We start from the raw sequence: 22,163 nt of genomic DNA, 5'->3' as shown, positions 1-22,163 counted from the left end.
GTGCATACGATCTTAGCAGCAGTCTTGATGCATTCGGTCTTTGCTAGTCCTTTGTGCCACCTTTATTCCAACCAGGCCAAGACGTCACAAGCTGGCTACTGGGTGACAAGGGCTATCCCCTTCATACTAGGCTCATGATGCTGATCAAAAATCTCGGCACAGACCAGAAACATCATCGCATGCCCGTTTTAGGGCGCAATCGCATTTCTCGGCGGTAAGTTTTTTTGAACACATAAAGAATGGAACACAAAACCATTAAACAATACCTCATGTGATGTGTCTAAACTTGACAAGTTACCAATGTGGTGTCTCAAGATAGTGAGGGTGTTCTTGTTGGATTAAATTTTAAAATTGAAATTCATAAATTATAAAAAAAATACTCATCTCACAATCCAACAATGTTATTTGCAGAGCTTTGTTGAATACTGAATTTCTTCCAGCTCAAGGGAATAACATTTTGTGTTTCACAGCTCAATAGTGATAACTCTGAACTTTGATAGTTGTTATCACATTATTCCCTGATTGTAATAATTACAATAGATAACAGAAAATTGAATGATTACTACCTATTTGACATTGGACACAGATGGCTACATTTGCTGGAAAATGATTGTTCAGTAATACTCAGTAATCTGGTTCTCATCAAGGCTTCATATATCACAGCAGGATGTGTGTCAGCCGACGCTCAATTGGTAGCACTCTTGCCTCTGAGTCAGTAAATTGTGAGCATAAAAATCCAGGCTGACACTTCAGTGTAGTACTGAGGGAGTGCTGCACTTTCGGAGGTCCTTTCTTTTGGATGAGATGTTAAAGTGAGACTCAGTTGGCTGTAAAAGATCACGTAACACTGTTTCGAAGAAGAACAGGGGAGATATCCCTGGTGTCCTGGCCAATATCTATCATTCTATCAACATCACTAAAAAACAGATCATTATCACATTGCTGTTTGTGGGTGCTTGCTGTGTGAAAATTGGCTGCTGCATTTTCCATGTTACAATAGTGACTACACTTCAAAAAGTACTGCATTAGCTGTAAAGCTCTTTAGGAGGTCCGGTGGTCATGAAAGGTACTATAGAAGTGCAAATGTTTCTTTCTACATTACTGGCTTATCCATATGGTAATTGTTCAAAGATCCTGCTGTTTTTAATGTTATAACCTAAAAATATTGCAACATTCCTAACTTGAAAAGGTTAAAAGTATGTTATCTTTAATATCCTGAATATTTTGTTAATATGTTACACTTATATTGGGTATCTTCTAACTGATAGGAACTATTTAAGTGAAATTTATTTTAGCAGTCATGTTGTAGAAGTACAGTCTACTCTTAATGCAAAGTCACTAAATTATGCCATGTGTTAAATCAGTGGTGGTTAGTTAGCTTAGAAGGCTAGAGTGTGGTGTAGAAGAGTGCCAACATTGCGGGTTAAATCCCTATACTGGCTGAGGTGTTTCTTGGGGTCTGCCTCCTTGCCTTGCCCCATCGTGACATCATGACATAAACCATAATTAGCAACCTCAGATAATGAGGACACTACATAGAGAGATACATAAACTTTTTTGTAACGGTTTTGCTGTGTTATTTATATTGTTTAATTCAAGTTACATTTTTGAAGCACAAAAAGCAACTTTGAATTGTCAGGAGCAAACTGAACTTAAGCATTCACCAAGTTTCTGAAACCTTCTCACTAGCTTATTGGTCTTCCCAGTCCTCCTATGTAGATACCTTACTGCTTGTCATTGCTATTTACAACATGGTTTCAGACTAGCATTGAACCCTATTGTCTAGATCTAAAATCAGTAGATCATCCCTTTCGGGGAACAAAACAAAACTGTTCAGCCTCAGATTAACTACAGGAATTATTATTACACAGTGATACCTTAGATCCAACTCCTAAGAGAGAAGACTTCTACCAAGGAGTTTGAAATGCTTTGTGTTCTTTCTGGTAAGCCAGGAAAACAAACTAGTAAAGAATGGGGAGAGGAGAAGCGAGAGACTCAAGAGGGGGTGGGGAGGTAATATTGTAATTATCAGTAAAGAGGAGGCACTATTACTTCCAATAGGTGTACCTATCAAGGCAGGGATTGCCGTTTCCTTTGAGTCAGGCCCAGAGGCAGTATATTCATTGACACTGTGAGCAGAGGCTGTTTTCTGTTGTGACCACCCAGTACCTATTCAGCATAATCCTCCCTTGCAAATCTGTGATCCATGTTTTTCAGGTTAATTTTATAGACTCACTGCACTTTAGTTGGCCATGGTGCAGCAACAAAGTTGCTGATTATGACTTAACAGCAAGCATGTGTACACAAACTTGTGCATCGCAATTAAGTTATGCTCTGGAATCTGCTGGCAATAGAAGGTCTCCACAGCATTTATTAATCATATGCTCACTTGGTGTAGTTTGCATCCAAGGGCAATACTATCAATTAAATATTATCCAGCAGATTTAGAAGATCCAGAAATATGCAGTGTGCTGTAAAAGACGAGTAGATTTTATGAATTTGCACTCCCCGTGCAGAGACTGATCCTGTAATATCTGTGCTGATATGTAATGGGGAGTAGTAAGCTGTAAACAAAAATTGGCTGAAGTCATCCAGTTGCCAAACCATGTACTCACTTTATACTATGTTGTAGTGTATATGCATTTGGTTTCACAGGTTAATATTAATTTTCGTCAACTTGAGATACTTAATTTCAGTCAGATATCATTGGTTAGCATAGGCTGCAAAGTAAAGCTCGGGTTGTAGCGTGATGGTGAGTGAAATTGTGAGGTATTTCGGACAAGATTACATGTAGAACCCACTATAGTAATACACGTTTGTGGAATACATCTTGTTACATAATTCTTACTGCAATTACTTATTCATTTGGAAGTTTCTTATTTCCTTTCTTTGAGGTCCCCTGTCAGTTGCACTGTGTAATGTGTAATGGTGACCTCACCTTTAAGGAACTGTATCTTTAAGAGATCAACTGATGACTTCATCAGACATATATAAGGAGGAGATATCATTTTGAGAGACACACTCAACATATGGTTTTACAGAGAGCAATCATACACCAGTGAGGAAAAACCTGGACCTGAATTGTGCAATGTAGATAAGTAAGATAATTAATAATGCTTGTGTTGAATCCGAATATAAAGCCTGCATCTATCATTAATGAAGACTTAAAATACAACACAACACTACAATTTCTGCCGAGGAGGAGAAAAAAAAGAAAAAATGAGGCACAGAAGGATCCAAGGACAGAAAGCAAACACAGAAAAAAAATGTCGAGAGAAAACCAGGACTGGATCAGAGAGAAAACTAGGACTGGATCAGAGAGAAAACCTGGGCTGGAACTGAAATTGTATTTTTGCAGGTACACAGAAATAAGGAAAATAAATGTGAAGTAGGCATAATGTAATTATTAAAAGAGGTGCAAACCTGAACACATGAGCCATTTTAAGGAAAAAAGGGTTTACAAGAAGGTAAACTACACAGACAACAAAGGAACGTCCAGAAGACTTGCATTGACGATACCAGATTTTTTAATAAAAACACCATGTGTCTGCAACAACTGTCTTTCCAGCCTTTACAGAGACAGAGAGCAACCCAGGTCACAATGGAGCAAATGGCTAGCAATATGCGAATGCCTAATGGTGGCACTTGATATCAATACACCAGGAAAAAAGAGGGCGTTACTCCTACACTATGCTGGATAAAAAGTCGATGCACTCACTGACATCGGAACCGATGATTATGACAGCGAAAAATGCTCTAATATGATATTTTCAACCGAGGGCAAATCCTCATTACGAAATTTCTGTTTTCAGGCAAGCAAAGCAAGGTAAGCGTGAGACCCTTGATCACTGCGTGATGAGGCTCAGAAGTCTGAGCCAGAATTGCAACTTCACAGATATGGAGAAAGAAATCATTTCCCAGATCATCATGACCTGCCAATCACCAAGATTAAGAAGGCAAGCTCTTAGAGAGGGCAAATTGTTAAACTTGCAAAGGTTACTCAATATTGGCAGAACAATGAAAGGCAGCAAAAGAAAGGCCAAAGTCTTAGAAGGAGAAGAGGCAAATAACATAAGACGAGAATTTCCTGAGGCCGGGTCAGGTTTGTCAACAGAATCTGTGAATGTTACAAGAGGAAGGTTTCACCAGAGAAACACACCAAACAGAGGAAACTCAGAGAAAGGTCTGAAGCATTTCAAGGAAGGCCAAGGCAGAGATTACAGTCACCTCACGTTTGAACATGCAATCATTGCGGTGGTGTAGATCCTCACTACAAAACATGTCCTGCGAGAGGAAAGAAGTGAAAAGCCTGTGGAAAAATGGGACATTTCGTAAGAATATGCAGGTTGAAGTCTGCAGAAGACGTTAATAGAGTTGAATACCAGAAGGAAGATTACATCTTTTCAGCACAAGAGAAGATTTTTGTTGCTTGCAATCACAAGTACCGACCCCTGCCTATGTGCGATGTGTTCATAGGCAATTCGACAATTTCTGCAGTAAATAACTCAGGAGTAACAGTCAACAGAATGGATGCCCCGGCATTCCATGAGTTACAGAGAAAACAGAAACTGCAATTGAACAAGTCAATATCTAAAATCTTTTCCTGCGGATCAATTACCCCTCTACCAGTCCTAGGGATGATCCAAGTTACTCACAAATCCTCCCATGGGTCCACATGTAAGACTGACTTCCATGTTGTAGGCACAAGCAAGGAAAATCTGCTACATTTCAAAACTGCCAGTGAATTGAAGCTGATCACGATCAACACTATCAGAGGGCAGAATTCCCTGACAAAAGCAGACATCCTGAAGAAGTACCCACTGCCACAATTTACACCTACTCAACCTTACACGCTCTCAACAGAGAGCTTGAGGGATAGAGAAGAGTGAAAAACAGAGGATTAAGACGCGTGCAGACCAATGAATACACACAAAAGCAAGATAAAAGGAGACAATCTCCCAGTTCGGCATGAGAAAGCATCGAAAATTAGCTCACCATTTGACCCAAGAGTACTTACGGTAGTTCAGAGAAAAGGAAGCATGATCAGAGCAAAGAGAGCAAACTACATAGTGAGAGAAATGTAACCTCCTTCAAAAGAGTCAATACTAAAACAATTCCAGAAGAAGGTGACGAGGACGACTTTGATGACTTCACGCTTGCAACCACTTGAGAAGCAGCTCTGCGAAATCAAGCACAGCTGAGATTGATGCTGCAAGATCCACAGAAATTAGCGAGACCTCATCGATTAGCTGCCCAATTTAAAGACTATGTCATGCATCAACTGGACCCAGCTGGGAACAAAGTCTGCTTTAAGGGTGATGTGCCTGAAACCTACTCCCCACCAAGTTTCAAACTTTAGTCCAGCTGAGTTTTGTTCAATGTAATTTTGCAATTGTAAATTTTTTAAAGAAAAGGGGGAACTTTAAATTTAAAAGGGAGTAATGTAATGTAATGGTTCCTCACCTTTATGAAACTGTACCTTTAAGAGATCAGGCCACTGATGCAACTGATGACATCATCAGCCATATATAAGGAGGAGAGGAGGAGACATCATGTTAAGAGACACACTCAATACATGGCTTTACAGAGAGCAGACACACACCAGTGAGGAAAAACCTGGACCTGAATTGTGCAATGTAGATAAGTAAGGCAATAAATAGTGTTTGTGTTGAATCTAAATATAAAGCCTGCGTCTATCTTTAATGAAGACTTAAGAAAACACAGCACAACACTACACACTCTTACCAATTTGAAAAATTAATCTTTTCCAATTGCAGTTTTCTGACGTTGGGTCCTATAGCTCTTTTCAACACTTACCCTGGGCTTTAACTCTTGCCTTACATCTCAGGGACTAAAGCTAGACAAAATATGCAAAGTGCACTCTGCCCAAAGTACTGCATATTTTGAGAAAAATTTGCTCTAAATCTCTAACTTTGTTTGTCTACATGTTTAACATCCTATCTTTTTTTGTGATACATGTTTTTAATGGAGGAGATTGAAATTTGTGCATCTTAAACCTGAATGATAAAACTCCATTCTTGGTTTGGGTAGATTTAAAAGTATACATTTTTGAATTGCATGTTTCTGGCAGAGTTCCTGGGCTTGCGGGAGCATCTGTTGAGAAATCATACGCAAATGTCCATATTTATAATGCCTATACAAATCTGTCATGTCGTAATTGCACCCTGCCACCAATAAAGGCACTATAGCAACAGCACAGACAGGGCGATATATTTGCACTGTAACAAATTTACTGAGGCAATTTCCATTATAACTGTGGGCATTAGAATATATAAGAGAAATGTAAAAATAAGGGCAAACTTTAAAATGGGGTCTTAATTATGTCTCTGTTCCCCAGTTCAATTATCCCTTGCCTCTAACCCTGCTGCGCCTGAAGACTACACTTGGTCTTAACTCCCCATTGCATGGAAAACATGCAGGCTTTCTGTATAATTTGCTATTGCCATGATTTTTGGTCATGCCTTTCTGTCAACATTTCAAATCAAAACTGCATATGTAAACATTTAGATGGAAGTCCTGATGTGTGTAACTCTGGCAGTAGGTGGTGACTGTGGCCATATCACAGGCAATTTACTAGTCTTTTTTAATGGAAAATTTACAACTCGATTAGACATTGTGAGAACAATGGTTACATATTGAATTATTCAACATTGAGGAAGAACTTTATTTATGGGATGTATATGAGAACAAAAAGCAAATTAAGTGAATTCAGTTGGTGCCAGCCAAAGCGTGTGTATCAGATTTTTTGCACAGCAACCAGAGAGTTTGGTAATCAGAAGTATTATGTGGTATTCTAATGATGATCATGTCATGTACAACTGATAAAATAACATATTCAGTTGTGAGTAATGTGGTCCTGGGAAGTGACACTCACCAGATACTGTTTGCAACCTGCATTTCACTGGGCTGACCTTGAATGATAATACAAGCTTAGCTCATTTTCCTAGAGCTTAACTTAGGGAGTGCAGAGAGTGGGAATCAGAGGCCTCAATATTGGGCATCAGCAGATAGTGTGAGACTGTTGCCGTTTTTTTGTGAAGTTTCATCAGCAGGGATACAAAAGCCCTTTGAAAGTCTGGCTCTTGGAAGAAAAGCAAGTGGAGGTGCAATAGTAAAAGGGATGCCCTACTAAAAGCAAAGGGCTACCCTGTAACATTTTTATTTAAGACTTCCCTGAAGCATTAGAGCCCCTTTGCTATTTTATTATTACTCTTCATAAACATACAAAAAAGGTTTGGCAAATGTGTTTTCATAAAAATAATGACCCCAATAAAAGTGTGTGTGGGTAGTTTGGTATTTCAGTGCTCGAGGATGTTTTACATTGTTATATTTTACATTGTTGTTCATTGGCACCCCGGTGGGTTGAGAGTTGTGATAGTGAGTTTGTAGCCACAAGCACCAACTAGCACATTCCCAGTTACAGCCCTCCTGTTAGAGCAAGGTGCCAAGCAGAGGCTAACACTAGGGAAAGTGAAAGAATGAGTTAGACCAGGATATAGGAACATCGGGAAAGGAATAAGTTGTTCAGCTTCTTGAACCTGTTCTGCCATTCAGTTAGGCCATGGCTGAGCTGCACTGCAATTTCAGGAAATGCAAACCAAGTTTATGCAACTTGTCCATCTAACTTAAGCCGAGGCCCTTCAAATAAAGGCCAACATTTGATTAGCCTTTTTGATGACTTTTTGTACCTGTACGATAACTTTTAGTGTTTTGTGTAATTCCCTGCATTGAGTTCCATCTGCATGGTTTTTGTGATTGACTATCTATGTAACTGCCTGCTCCCATCTGCAAAGCTTACTGTACATTCTAACTTACTGTCATTTACAAACCTGGTTATACAAATCTCCATTCCTTCATCCAGATTATTAAATGTGGTGAAAAGGTGAAATCCCAGTACAGATCCCTGGGGAACACCACTTGGTACATCCTGCCAATCAAAGAATTAACGTTTTAACCCAACTTTCTGTCTCCCAGTTCCCAACAAATACCAACCCATATCACAAGGTTGTCTCCAATTTTGTTTCCTCTCATTTTTTTCTAATAATTTCCTCTGCGGTACCTTATCAAATGCCTTCTAGAAGTACATATAGCCAAAATTCCCTTGACACTTCCCTATCCGCCATGTTAGTGACCACCTCAAAAAAGAATTCAACTAGGATTCAGCGGACACAAGTCCATACTGAGTCCCTTTGATTAGCTGATACTTGTCCAAGTGTTCACTCACTCTGTCTCTGATGATAGATTCCAGTAACCTTCTCACAATTGATGTTAAATTGACAGGGCTGCAGTTATCTGGTTTCTCTATTCCTTCTTAAATAATGGAGTGATATTTGCAATTTTCCAACCCAAAGGCCCAATTCCTGATTCTAGAGAGGTTTGGAAAACTATGATTAATGCATCTACAATTCCCTCATCTATTTCTTTTAATACAGGATGGAAACCATCTGCTCCTGAAGATTTATCTATCTTAAGTACCTTAATTTCTGCTATTACCTTCTTTTTGCTTACATTAAATCCACTAAGTTTCTCTCCTTATCCTACTTTAGATCCTATTGTTCTCTGATATTTTGTCCTTTCTCCACAATGAAAAATGTTACAAAGCACTCATTTAACAAGTCTGCCATTTCCTTATTATCCATTATATTTTCACCCTCATCTGTCTTTAATGGACTCATATTCCCTATTCTCCATTGTCAAACTCTTGCTCTTGCTATGTTTATAAACATTTTTGCTTTTAGCTTGCAATATTTTTTTCATATTCTGTTTTTGCACATTATTGCTTCCTTTGAGTCCCTTTGTTGCTTTTCTTGGCTTTCTCATTCTGCTGGATTTCCACTTTTCATTGGAATTGTGTAAGACTTTTCTTTCAGCTTGATACTGTCTCTTACCTCATTATTGACCATGGCTGCCTAATTACACAAGTTGAGCCTTTGCTTTTTAGGGGTCCGCTCAGGTTTGCATCTTACATCTTATTTGAATACTTCACACTGTTTGTAGGTTTACCCATTAACAGTTCAGCCCCATTCATTGTGCTTAGCTAAATTGCCATTTTCTTGCACTGTCTTGCAATTGATGCAATTGATACAATCGACAATTAATATTATTTTTCTACATTTTTATGCATTTTAATTAAGTTAATTAACAACATTCATGAATAGAAATGACAATTAAATGACTTTACCTTTTAGGTGCTAAATCCAAAGAAGAAAGCAAAAAAGAAAAAATACATTAATTCTGGAACAGTAAGTACTTGTGTATTTGATGGCTACATAAAAATGATTCAATTGTCTCTATAGGAACTGTGGTACACTGACAGGAGACAATTTACGGAGTTGATTTTATCTACACATGGATATCTATTTTAAGCTTTATATTCTGAAGTGAATAATATGACCATAATTTTATGTTTTCATCTTTTAGTTCACTGCTTTTTGTCTCCTTTGCTGCAGGTACAGTATATTAATGCAGATTGTGAGTTGATGCATGTGTGTGCATTTGACAGTTTAAAGTACATAAAAATTCTTAATTTGTACTGAGTTTTTTTTGAATTTAGTGTCTTTCAGCATTTCGTTTTCTTACTCTTTGCTTGGGTTCTGCATTACAGCGTCGCAATAGGGTATTCTTAACACCAAATTTGTTTTGATAAATGTTATGAATCTTATCTTGTGTAAGACAATCTTTGTTAGATCAAACCCTCTTAAGTTCAAGCTTTTGTACTGTAATTTTTATTCTGGTCTATTGAGAGCAAATTCCTTGTTGACCTCCCTATTGGAAAAATGGCTTGTACATTCTTCTGTTCACTTACACATTAGCTAAACAATATTATGTGTAACAGTACGTAAGGATTGCTAATATACTTATTTCAAAAAAGTAACAAAAAAGTGTGTTTGTGTCCCTGGAATATTTGAGTGGAAATGCAATACCTTCCTATTGCAGGCATCTAAGGGGGAATTTTCCAATTTTTCATTCCCGTTGGAGAGCCTTGCCCATTAGCACTCATAAGCATCTGGGCATGATTTTTCAACCATGTAGCATAATGATCAGAATATCATGTGACGGGTGCCTGAATTTCCGATATATACTCTCAGCAGATGAGGCAATCTGCTAGGGGCTCACAATCATACAATTTACTCCTCCACAATCATTACAAACCACCAGAAGATAGGTGCAAAGTAATATTCTCTCTGTTGTGTCCACACAAAGGCCTAAGCCCTTATAATGTGGGGTCCGGTAAAATGCCGCGGGAAGAGGCCCGCCTCGACCTGCGACATCGAGAAGAGCCCGCCACATATTACCGGCGGCGGCAGGACCTCAATGCAGCCACCCCCGCTGCATGGCGGCAGCACCACAATTAGCGTATGGTAAACGGTGCTTACCTTTACTGATAATGCAGCCTGCCACCTCTCCATTGAACATTTTTCGGTGGCCGTCACGTGCTGTCCCGTTCACGATTGGAAAAGCTGGCGGGTCAACAGAGGCAGAAGGTTTCATGGCAGAAGGTACGTTTCTTTTCAAGGGTCTCACTCTACAAACCTGAAGGGGGGCATTACAGGGGTCTCACTCTGCATACTGGAAGGGAGGGGGAGGGATACATAGGGGTCTCACTCTGCATTCTTAAAGGGAAGGGGTCTGGGATTACTGGTGGGAAAGCTGTGCTGGCATGAAGGGAGGTACTGTGTACCATCCCTCCATTAACAGTGTACGCTGTGTGTTTGCTCGTGTTTGTGAGGGAGCAATGGCACACTAGGCACCCTCTGTGTGGGGAGGGTGCCAGAAAGGGCAGGAATATTAAGGTTGTATTGATGGTGGGGGCAATCGATTCAGCTGGTAGGATCTTGATGTGGTCATGCTGTGCCACTCTGAGTGTTGGCCACGATGGGCAATGCCATGGCACGCCACATAGTTGATCCAGGAAAGCAGCTGATGTACCCATAACACCAATCCCTGCCCTCTTAGGAACCATAGAATACATGAAGGAATCAACTTTATTTATCACATGGAAATAGGTATGGCTCATCCTACATTGTGTGATCCTCTGCTTGTGAGGATCTGTACACGCCAGAGGCAATATCAACAGGCAGGTGCGATCCACGTAGAGGCCCCTGGTCGTGAGCAGCAGCCCCCAAGGGGAGCCTGCCATTACGTTTGCCATGCATCTACAGTCTCCACATGACATGCCATCGGATGTCAGAGCGCCAGTGACGGAGGAGATTGCGCCTTTAAAGAGGGGGGTGACATGTCTCTGTGCCCTGCTCAAGGATGATCTGCAGCCCATGGGCTCTGGTGGACATCCCATGCCTTTGTTCCTCATAGAGGCAGCAGTTCTCAAGCCTGACCCTTCTGCACCTTTTTTAGGGGCCCACCAGAGACCTTTCTAGGGTCACAGAGTCAGCAGTGCACCGCTGCATCAGGGAGGTCACCAGTGCCCTGCGCCGGAGGGCCAGTGAGGATGTCCGCTTCAGGACGGACTCTCACAGCCAGGCCCAGAGGGCCATTGGTTCTGGCACCATTGCTGGAGAACCATAGGTTGTAATGTTCATAGACTGCACTCATGTGGCCTTCAGGCCTTCTGCCAGGCTACCACCTGCAGACGTCACCATTAAAGGAGCCCTCTCAATCTAGGTGAAGCTGGTTTGTTTTCACCGGAGATGCTTCATGAAAATCTGTGCCCACTTCTCAGGCAGCTGCCATGACACCTGGGCCTGTACCAGTCCCGGCTGCCTCTGCTGTTCACCGAACTGGCTCAGTTGGAGGGGTGGCTTCTTGGAGATAAGGGCTGTCCTTTGCAGACATGGCTCCCGACATCAGTGAGAGACCCGACCACAGCTGCAGAGGAGAGATACAACGCCAGCCACTGAGCTACATGCGCCACATGGAGCAGGAGATCGGCATGCTGAAAGAGCGCCTCCAATGCCTGTATGGAAAAGGTGATGCCCTGTACTACGGGCTGAAAAGGCCAGCTCCTTCCTTTGCTGCTCTGCACAACTACGCACCCAATAGGGGCCAGGCCTGGCATGATGAGGAGAGATGTCAACAGGATTCCTCCTCAGACTATAAGGACACTGTGGATCTACAACATGAAAGGCGCATGGGGGGAAGATGGTACCCAGGCTCTGTACGCAGGGCTAGCAGTGAGGTAGGGATGTACGGAAGTGGCTTATCAGACAAAGGCTGTCTGCTGCATTGGAACCAACATGAGCTCTGCAGCCCACATATCACCCTCGCTCAGCTGCTCTGCAGCATCCCTGTGTAAATCATTAGAGGCAGCAGCTGACTGAGCCAATGTCCATGTCACTGCATCCATGGAGATGCTCATGCGCAATGGTGGCATGGCAATGATGTTATTGCATACATTGGTTCTCCTGAAGGGCCAACGGTGCAAAGGGATGTGACATTGGCGCTACATGCTGGCACACATCATTCACACAGAGAAAAGCCACACATGTTGGAACATTTAATGAAAGACATATTTACATTGCTGTGACACCTGTGCATTCCCATTTGGGTCAGTGTGTTCTCTGTAAACCTCTAATACCTTTTGTGGTCTATTTAAGTCCCACATCCTGGAATGTGCAAATTTACGATTATTCAACCAGGTGTGGCACGCCTACAAGAAGGAATGTTACACTTGAGTGGGAGACGAGGATCGCAACTTCACAGGGACACTGGGACACAGCAGGGTAAGTATGTGGCAGCAAAGTGGAAAGTACTGGGGTAACTCAGCAGGTCAGGCAGCATCTGTGGAGAGAGAAGCAGAGTTAACTTTCAGGTCTGTGAACTTGGTCAAGTTAACTCTGCTTCTCTCTCCAGAGATGCTGCCTGACCTGCTGGATTTCTCCAGCACTTTCTGCTTTGCTGCCAGATTGACAGCAGCCCCACTCTTCAGCAGTCAGGTAAATATTCTTTGACAGCTGTCAGGAAGCATGTGCTGAGGTGCTTAAATTAGGGCCCCAGCATCTGCTGCACAGCTGTCAAAAACTCTTGCTGCGCCAAATGTCCCTCCTCTCCCAACGTAATATGGGCAGGGAGGGGGGGCGGGTGGTGGTGCAGCGCATGGCCTCTATGGAAACGAGCCCCCGCAATATTAATATCGCGGGGGCTCGGCGGCAGCCGGCGAATGCGAGCGTGCCGTCGAGTTCAAAGGGCGCCACCGTGGAGCATGGCGTCCCCGTAAAATTCAGCCCTAAATGTGTGTGAACATACGATAATGTTGGGCAGAAAAAGACCAACTGGTTCATCTTATATCATTATGTTCATGATGTCTTATGCCTCACAGTACAGCCATTCACTGCCCACCTGGAGCCATGTAATTTCCTAGGAGAGGCAAAAAACAGAGCCCAATCAGGAAAAGAAAGTCTGAAAATTTCCTTTCCGACCCCTTCAGACAACTGAAATTAGTCCTGGCGACCATTTTACCCCCACTTATTTTACAGGACACCTATCTCTTGGACAACATGATCTCCACCCAACAGAAATAGGTCCAACTGTCTCTTGAAGCAATACATCAAATCATTGTTCACTGCATTAGGCGCTAACCTGTTCCACAGGTCTTCTATTCTGTGGGAAAAGAAAAACTACCAAACAGCAAACCTACTTTTGCTCTTATATAACTTATAAGCCTGATCCCTTGTTCCCCACCCCCAATATATACAGTTGAAATAATTTGGCCATGTAAACACAATCTAGTCCCTTCATTAGTTTATAAACCTTGATCAAATTGCTCCTGTGTCTAAGCTTCTCTAAAGTATACACAGCAGATCCAATGCATCGAGAACAACTTTCTGCCAATTCTTAATCCAGCACAGCAGGTTATCGTTGATTCCACAAGATTTTATCTTTTAGAGTAACCTCTTGTGATGTCCTTTATCAAAGGCTTTCTGAAAGTCAAGGTAGATAATGGCTACTGGTTTGCCTCATCTACTAAGTAACTTCTGCCAAAAAAAACATTCAGATTAGTAAATCATGACCTCTTTTCCAGAAGCTGTAATGAGCATTCCTGATGATATCTGTTATTATATAGATTATCTTTTATGATACCTTTCAGCATCTTGTGTATCATTGAAGTCAACCTCTCGTTGAGTCCTCTCGTTACCCAACTCTGCCTTATCAGCCTTTTTAAAAATTGGAACCATATTTCTGCCCTTCTAGTCTGAGGTAACAGACCTCAACTCTCGCAAGCTATTACAGATGTGGGTATGGGGCTTGCATGGTATCTGCCCCATTTCTTTAATGACCCTTGGATGGATCTCACCTTGGCCAGCAGCCCAATTGATTATAAAGCTCCTTATTCTGTCTAAGGCAGTATGCCATTTATTTTAATATTAACACTATTACTGTTAACTGCACATTAGGATAGCACATTAAATGTTTTGGGTGACACGTTAAATCGATCTATCAGAAAAAAATTCAAGTGTCATGATTTTGTGATTGGTGCAAGTAAGAAACTACTGATTTGCTGAAGTATAGATCAGTAAAGGTCACATTGAGAAAGGCAACCAATTGAATTGCTGCAATTTAAACCAATAGAATTGCTTGATTTGGAATTTGATTTCTGGAATAGTTACAGCAAAAACATATATATAACATTTATGACAAAGAAAATGTAATAATTTGTGTTGAAATCATTATACATACTCATAAAGTGAATCATTTAAAATTAGAAATGCAATAACTCTCCCCAACAGAAATCTGCCTCTGCTTAGTGAGCTGTCCTAGAGTTTGAAATTTCACTTGATTCTTGAGCTCCTGTGGATAAATTGTGTGTGTGAGAAATGCATCATAGGAATTGTTATTTCTTCTCTGCTTTGTGTGAAACTTAATTACCCAGAGTGCATTATAACAGCCCTTGTCAAATGACAACCAGGCAGAAAATGTAGAACTAATAATAGTGATCAATAAGTGAAAAGAAAAAAAACAGTGCTTCTTGAAGTTTATGACATTGAAAAAATCTGAGCTAAAGGTGTTATTTTGGGTCAAGGTTTACTTTGTGCCGTTGAGTTGGGAGTGGTGTGCTGGGCTGGAAGGAGATACGTATAACTATGAGCCTTATGAACTTTGCTGAACTCAAGTCAGTCAGCCGGGCCCAACCTTTGACAAATGACCACCTGATCAACATCTTTTGTGGTTGGGAGACATCGCTGGTTCTGTGCTGTACCAGCAAGAACTATTGTTCCAAAAGGGGAAGTATAGGAGTATAAGAGCATTTATAATCATGTAAATTACTATGAATAAGGTTTTACAGGAATGAACAAATAAATAAAAGTACTTGCATCTTGATTAACTACTACAAATCCACCATGGGAGGCAGGGCGAAAATGATATATATTGTATTCTATGAATACCTCAGATGAGAGACTTTGGGAAGGGAAAAACGACTTGCACCTAAGCCAATTTTAGAAACTTTGAAGTCCATTATTTTAAAATTGATACATCCATGAGACCTGTGGCTGCATTTTGAAATGCCAGTGGGGGCGGGAGCGAGTGTGTGTGTGATTTGAAAATCGCATTCTCGGAGGCTCGCACTGGCTCCTGCCACCTCTGCAACGCGAAGCGATTTTTAAAGGAATGCCGGGAGGGAGGGGATGGGAGGGGAAGCCCACATGCCTCCAATTAATTGTCTGTTGAGCTCACTGAGGAGCTCATTGAAAGGCTTGTTAGGAGCTGTTTGTAAGTTTCAATAGGAGGGCACGGGGAAAATGCCATGTCTGGAACACGGCAGTGTGTAGAAGTCATGAACACAGTGGGGGGGGGGGTAGGGGCCATGAGGGCTATTGGAAGGGCTGCTTCACATTTGTAGAAGTGTTGAATAAAGCTCAGTTGCTCAAACAGGGCCACAGAGTAGCCATCACTGTAGCTGAAAGACTTTCATTCATGAGTGGTGAGCGGTAGGAACATGGAGAGGGACGTGAGGCCTCTGGGATTGGCAGAGGAAAGGCAGGTGAATGCACAAACCCCACCTGAGGGAGTTGAGATTGAAACAGGCTACTCTGACATTGGACAGGGCAGCCTGGATGAGCTACGGCAGATACAATGCCGTGGACAGCAGGAGGCCAGAGGAGCACAGGGAGAGTCTACTAGGAGAAGAAGGCACTTCCCAAGACATCGGGTTCACTGCCCAAGGCGTCAAGTTTACAGCCCAAGAGTCAGCTACGTGCAAATGACAGAGCGCCAATGCTGTAGGAGGCTGTGCCTGTCGAGGCAGGTGGTCGCAGACATTTGTGCTCTGATCCACAATGACCTTGTGTCACCCGTGGCAATCCCTTACCTGCAGCCGTCAAGGTCACCATGGCATTGAATTTTTATGCAACTGGGTTGTTTGAGGGATCAGTTGCAGACCTAGGTGGCATCTCACAGTCGTCAGCATCATGCCATCAGACAGATCATGGATGCCATATTCTGGAGGGCGGAGGGCTACATCCACTTTGACACAGATGGGCCTGTGCAGGCACAGAGGACATTGGGATTTGACACCATGGATGGATTCCCTCAGGCCCAGGGGGACATTGATTGCACCTATGTAGCCATGAAGGCACCGACAGACCAGCCAGTCAGATTCCTGATCAAAAAGGGCTACCACTCATTGAATGTCCAGCTGGTCTGTGACCACAGGAGGTGAATCTTGCAGGTCTGTGCCCCATACCCAGGCAGCTGTCATGACTCCTTTATGCTGCTGGAGTCCCAGGCGCCAGAGCTCTTCAGGCCCACATCCAGACAGATGACCCCAAAACTCGCCTTGCAGTATAGAGAGTAATCATTCCACAATGACCCATATCTGAGGAATCCTATTGCCAGCCATGATCATGGAGAATGAGGTTTCCACCGCCAACATTCTCCAACATCATAGAGCTTGGAAATACAGCAATCCCAATCACCCGACTACCCTCCCACCAACCCCACAAAACTCCATCCCCCTTTGACATGAAACATCAATGACACACATATCAGGTTGAACAAATAAACAAGTGATATTGAAAAGAAAACAAAAGAGCAGACAAATTTGGATGACAGCACCCAGATGACCCATTAAGTGACATTATTGGCGTGGTGTCTTTGTTTCCCGACCGCTTTTATGGGGTGCTCTCTCTTTGGCATAGAATGAGGTGGAGGCAGCCTGCTCCCTAGTCTCTGCCTCCGTCTGAGGTACTCGTTTCTTCCCTCCTCTTCTTGGAGGTGCCCATGGAGGATCTTCCACAGGCTGCCACACCTGCGTCCTTGCAGGGGCTGCCTCTGTCACAGGGTCTTGCAGCACAGATGGTTCCAGAGTCGGAGGGGGAAAGGGCTGGAGGGTGACGCTAGTGCCCTCTGAGAGGTGGCCCTTTCATCTGTTGCTTCAACTGCCTCAGCCTTCTCCTGGCGCCCTTGGATGCTGGTTGAGGCCACCAATTGGGACGCAGCTGGTATCCACTCTGAGAATTTCTGCGCCATCTGTGACATTAAGTGGTCAATTCTACAGAGTTTTACTCTTTCTGTGCATATCAGTGTGCTGCTCCTGCACCCACTCAGAGTGGGGCTGCATATGGCTCTTCAAGAGGTTGCCCAAGCTTTCATTGGAGGAGCTCATGCAATCAAAACCCGAGTCATGACAGAGCACATGCACTGCATGGATTCCTTCATTGTCTGCCCATAGCTCCTCAGGGCACTCTGACAAACAGGAACTTATCTGCCTCTGATTCTCAAGGAACACCCTCCTTATTTGTGACATCTGAAGCCCAGCATCTTCGCCCAGTGGAGCATTGCTGTGTCTGTCCTCTGTCCTCCGAGGGAGACTGCCCACAGTTGACTGTGCTTCACGCTCTTCCTTCTGCACACACGTAATGTGAGGTTCACCCAGTGTTCCCCATTCTACGCTACTTTGGGGCCCAACCAAGATGAGTAGGACTGCACTGGTGGAAGGTGCAGAGGAATGAAATGACTGCGCTTGCCCTTTCACTCCCTTGTGGCTCCATCTCTTCAGCAAATGGCGCACCCCCATCATGGGCTGTTACTGAATCCCGCCTCCAGGCTGCTCTCAGCACTGCTTATTGGGTGCCAAACCTGCCCCCGAGTCAATTAGGCCTTTTGCGTTTAAAAATAGTGCATGTCAGCAAGGGATCAGGACCCAGAAATGTTCCTGGCATCAGGTTCCTGACCCCGGAATGAAAATTCAGGCCCAGGTCCCTGTGAGCTCTGTCATGGACCATCTACAAGTTCAAGAAAAGATAAGCTTATAGAAATACAGATATCAAGTATTTTTTGGTACTCTAAATACTTTTATCTGCATTTTAAAAAAAGATCTGTGCAGGGGACAGAACATAAAATATAAGGTAGGGATGTTGTGGGATATAGAATGCAATGTATCGGCAGCTTATTATTTGATCATTTTCTTTTTAAAATTGCTAGCAAATCATATTTGAAGTAAAGCTAAGAAAACTTTGCCAAAATTATAATCTCAAACTTCATTAAAGTCTGGCAAAATAAAAATCAGGGTAATATTAGTCTTGTGTGATAGTGCGAGGCAGAAGATAATGAATCAACAGCCCAGCCTGCCTGATTTTCAGCCTTGGTTCAGTGGTCGCAGTCCCACCCCTGAGTCAGAAAGTTGTGGGTTCATGTCCTGTTCCAAAGATTTGAACACATAATGCAGGCTGAGGGAATGCTGCACTGTCAGAGGTGCTGTCTTTCAGACAAGACATCGAACCTTTTGCTGTGCGCAAATTGGCTGCTACATTTCCTACATTGCAAAAAGTGACTACACTTCAGAAGTACTTCACTGGCTGTACAGCATTTTATTTATTTAGAGATACAGCACTGAAACAGGCCCTTCGGCCCACCGAGTCTGTGCCGACCATCAACCACCCATTTATAGTAATCCTACACTAATCCCATATTCCTACCACATCCCCACATCCCCACATCCCCACATTCCCCTACCACACTAGGGGCAATTTATAATGGCGAATTTACCTATCAACCTGCAAGTCTTTGGCTGTGGGAGGAAACCAGTGCACCCGACGAAAACCCATGAGGTCACAGGGAGAACTTGCAAACTCCACACAGGCAGTACCCAGAACTGAACCCGGGTCGCTGGAGCTGTGAGGCTGCGGTGCTAACCACTGCGCCACTGTGCCACCCAAACATTTTGAGACATCCTGAAGTCATGAAAGACACTGTATAAATGCAAGCTCTTTCTCTTTCTCTTCTTTCCCATTGACTTCAGTGAAGTCAGGCATGTTGTAAGGTGGGCTGCAATTCGCCATCGCCCATTTGTGTTACTGCCCAAGATAATATCACCCCCAATTAGTTCAAAGATAGAATATAACATACTGTAGCACTACGTTAAGAATTTTCCCTCATAAGAATTCGAGTTTTGTAGGCAACTAAATGTACTAACTGATATTAAAGTAAGAAAAAACTGGAGCAGCTACTTTAACTGAAATAGAAAGACAAAAAAAAAGGTTCTTAAAACGAACAGTAACCATTCTAGAGCACCACTTCATAATATAATATGTATTCCCACGTTAATTTAAAAAATCCTGCTTAAACTGTCACTTTTGCTTCATTGTACTCCGTGAGTTCGCCACAAGGGTGTTGTAGAGGGCTTAGCGTTCGTTTTCGACTTACATTGTAATGCTTTCTCATGAGACAAAGCAGTTGCTTTTCTTGTTTTTTTCTAGGTTACGTTGCTTTCTTTTGCAGTTGAAACTGAGAGCACTTTCCTTGATTACATCAGAGGAGGGTGAGTATTTAAGTTGTTCCAAATAATCTTGCTCTTGCGCACATCTTAAATGTTAATGCAACACTTTAAATCTGTATATATTACCATTTAATGATTGACTTAAACCAGGAAAATCCTTTCAGATAACCATTATGATTTACCCCAATATCTGATTTCTGCTGCTATTGATCAAGAATGCAAAATCAAACTATCAAAAATAAGCCAAACAAATCAGGTTTGTTATTTTCCTATCTGCTCTACTTATCCCCAATTTAGTAATGAAAACATTGATAAACCTAGCCTTAAATTTATCCATTATAAACAATCTATCCACTCTTTCTGGGACATGAAGTTTGAGTTCTGCTCCATTGCCTGGGCTAGCAATTTAAAGCATGTTGTTACTGATATATGTCAGCAGGCACAGGAGCATGGATTACCCATGATCAACATCACAGAAGTTAAATTTAGAATTTATATCTGTTTAATTATTATTTGTTATTTGCACTTGATTGAACTTATAGAGTCTGGAATGATTGAAGTAAATGATCTGGACAAAAATACCAGAGAATATTTTCCATTCTGCACATTGGTGTCATCTTTGTTCATGGAAACACTAATACGTTTTCAGGTTCAACACCGCGAGTGTATATTGAAGCATTGGCCATTATGGCTTTCTTTAGCTTCCCAATCACAATGATATACGTTATCATCAATGCTTTGCAAGGAACTAAGTTCTTCAGGAAACGAATATGTGGACCATATTAATTGCAAACGGCCTGATTTTCTTTCATCCAGTGGACCAAACAAACTGATTATTAGACCTAATAATAGAGTAAAATAAAAACTATGAAATAAACTTGTTTCTTTAAATATATCCATAGATTCCCAATTCCTTAAGTGAGAAATTAATTTCATATCTTCATTTGGAAGCGGGGCGGGGAGAGGTGGGTGAACCTTCCAAATGATTTACTCATGTGAAACTATGGTGCAGGTTTTGTAAATTGGTGTTTCCAGTGCAGAACTTTGCACAATAGAAGGGTACATCAAGAATTCATGCGCGCTGCCCTACGCAGATAAATTTTGGAAATGCAGTTCTGTGCGGGAACTGCTAATTTAAAGAATGTTTAGAAATACGATGGCTGCTGTAAATTTGAAATGAAAACAGAAAATTCTGGAAACACTTAGCAGGTCGGGCAGCATCTGTGGAGAGTGAACAGAGTTAATGGTTCACGTCGATGACCTTTCATCAGAACTGGACGATGTTAGAGATGTAACAGCTTTTAAGCAGTGTAAAGGATGCCAGGAAGGAACAAAAGGAAAAAGTCTGGAATAGGGTGGAGGACAGGAGTGATTTTATGATAAGGAATACGGTGCAAGGCAAAAGGAGATGGCAATGGGACAAATATGGAAATGAAAGATAGATCCAGAGGAGAAGTAAATGGTTATAGAATGCCCAAATAGGAGCAGTGGTTAAGATCTAAAGTTGTCAATCTCAATGCTAAGGCCGGAAGGTTGTAAAGTACCTATTAGAAAGGAGATGTGACTTTGGAAGCGTATTTTAGCAACTGTGACAATGATTGGTAAGCTAAATGAAGGGTTCTTTATTCCAGAATAACAGAATTACAGGAGAGCTGTTTACTACATGTGCTACCTGCTGACTAACACTGCTCCATACTGTGTCACATGCTAGCTTGCATCACTTCCTGTGGTGATGTATACTGAACTATTTACATATTCAGTAGTATGTTAACTCATATTCAAGCAGTTAAAGCAATATCACAATTGCTCCTGCATTGAATTTCACATTGTTCTGGTGAGCTCTACCCCTAACTCCCACCGAATTTTGGCAATAAACAGTGCTTACAGAAAAGGGGGAAGGTGGTTTCTATGCTATGCATGAATCCCTCCAGAAAGTGCAGCCAATATAATTTTAGCTGTTGCCATGCACCGATCTCAGTTTGTGCCCAATTATTAATTGTGAAAACGTGGGAACACTTAACTTGACACTCTTCCATCAACCACAAGCCTATTTCTTAATTTGCTCAGACAGCTGTACAACAAGGAGATTGCATTCTCTATCTGCATGACTTCCATCTGGTAAGCTTGCACCTTCCCATTAACCTTCCTGCCGCAGAACTTTCAAGTTATCTTAAGTAAATGGGCAAGCATTCGCAGCATTCTTGTCTGTGAATATTGTCCCACTGCACAGATACCAAAATTCTGAGAATGGCGAACACTAATTGTTCAGTGATAAACCAATTTTGCCACAACAAAAGTGCAGTGTCCCTTAAGGAACTTAGCCACATGTCCTCCCACCCCTGTGCTCCGTTGTGTTAATCTGCTTTCTGGGAACACTGTGCTAATTCTTCATGTGTATGGGGTAATTAAAATGAAAAGGGGGGTGGTATGCAAATCTTGCAAAATAAGGTGAGACCAGCTCCTCACACTG

The 22,163-nt window shown here is 42.1% G+C and overlaps 1 protein-coding gene across 3 annotated transcripts in view; it reads left to right on the top strand.

Annotated features, from left to right (window-relative positions):
- LOC137384709 (copine-8) overlaps positions 1-22,163 on the top strand; it is a 445,401-nt gene that overhangs the window by 295,534 nt on the left and 127,704 nt on the right. For all 3 annotated transcript variants that reach the window (XR_010977638.1, XM_068059014.1, XM_068059012.1), the window contains 2 exons: positions 9,210-9,263; positions 19,674-19,735. Coding sequence is in view for 2 of the 3 variants with exons in the window: in XM_068059014.1 (XP_067915115.1) it covers positions 9,210-9,263; positions 19,674-19,735 (116 nt within the window). In the remaining variant the exon portion in view is untranslated. The remainder of the gene's footprint in view (positions 1-9,209; positions 9,264-19,673; positions 19,736-22,163) is intronic.

This window comes from Heterodontus francisci, chromosome 27, assembly GCF_036365525.1.
Source record: "Heterodontus francisci isolate sHetFra1 chromosome 27, sHetFra1.hap1, whole genome shotgun sequence".
NCBI lineage: Eukaryota > Metazoa > Chordata > Chondrichthyes > Heterodontiformes > Heterodontidae > Heterodontus > Heterodontus francisci.
Note: the sequence above shows the minus strand (reverse complement) of the source record. Positions and strands in the feature narration are given on the sequence as shown.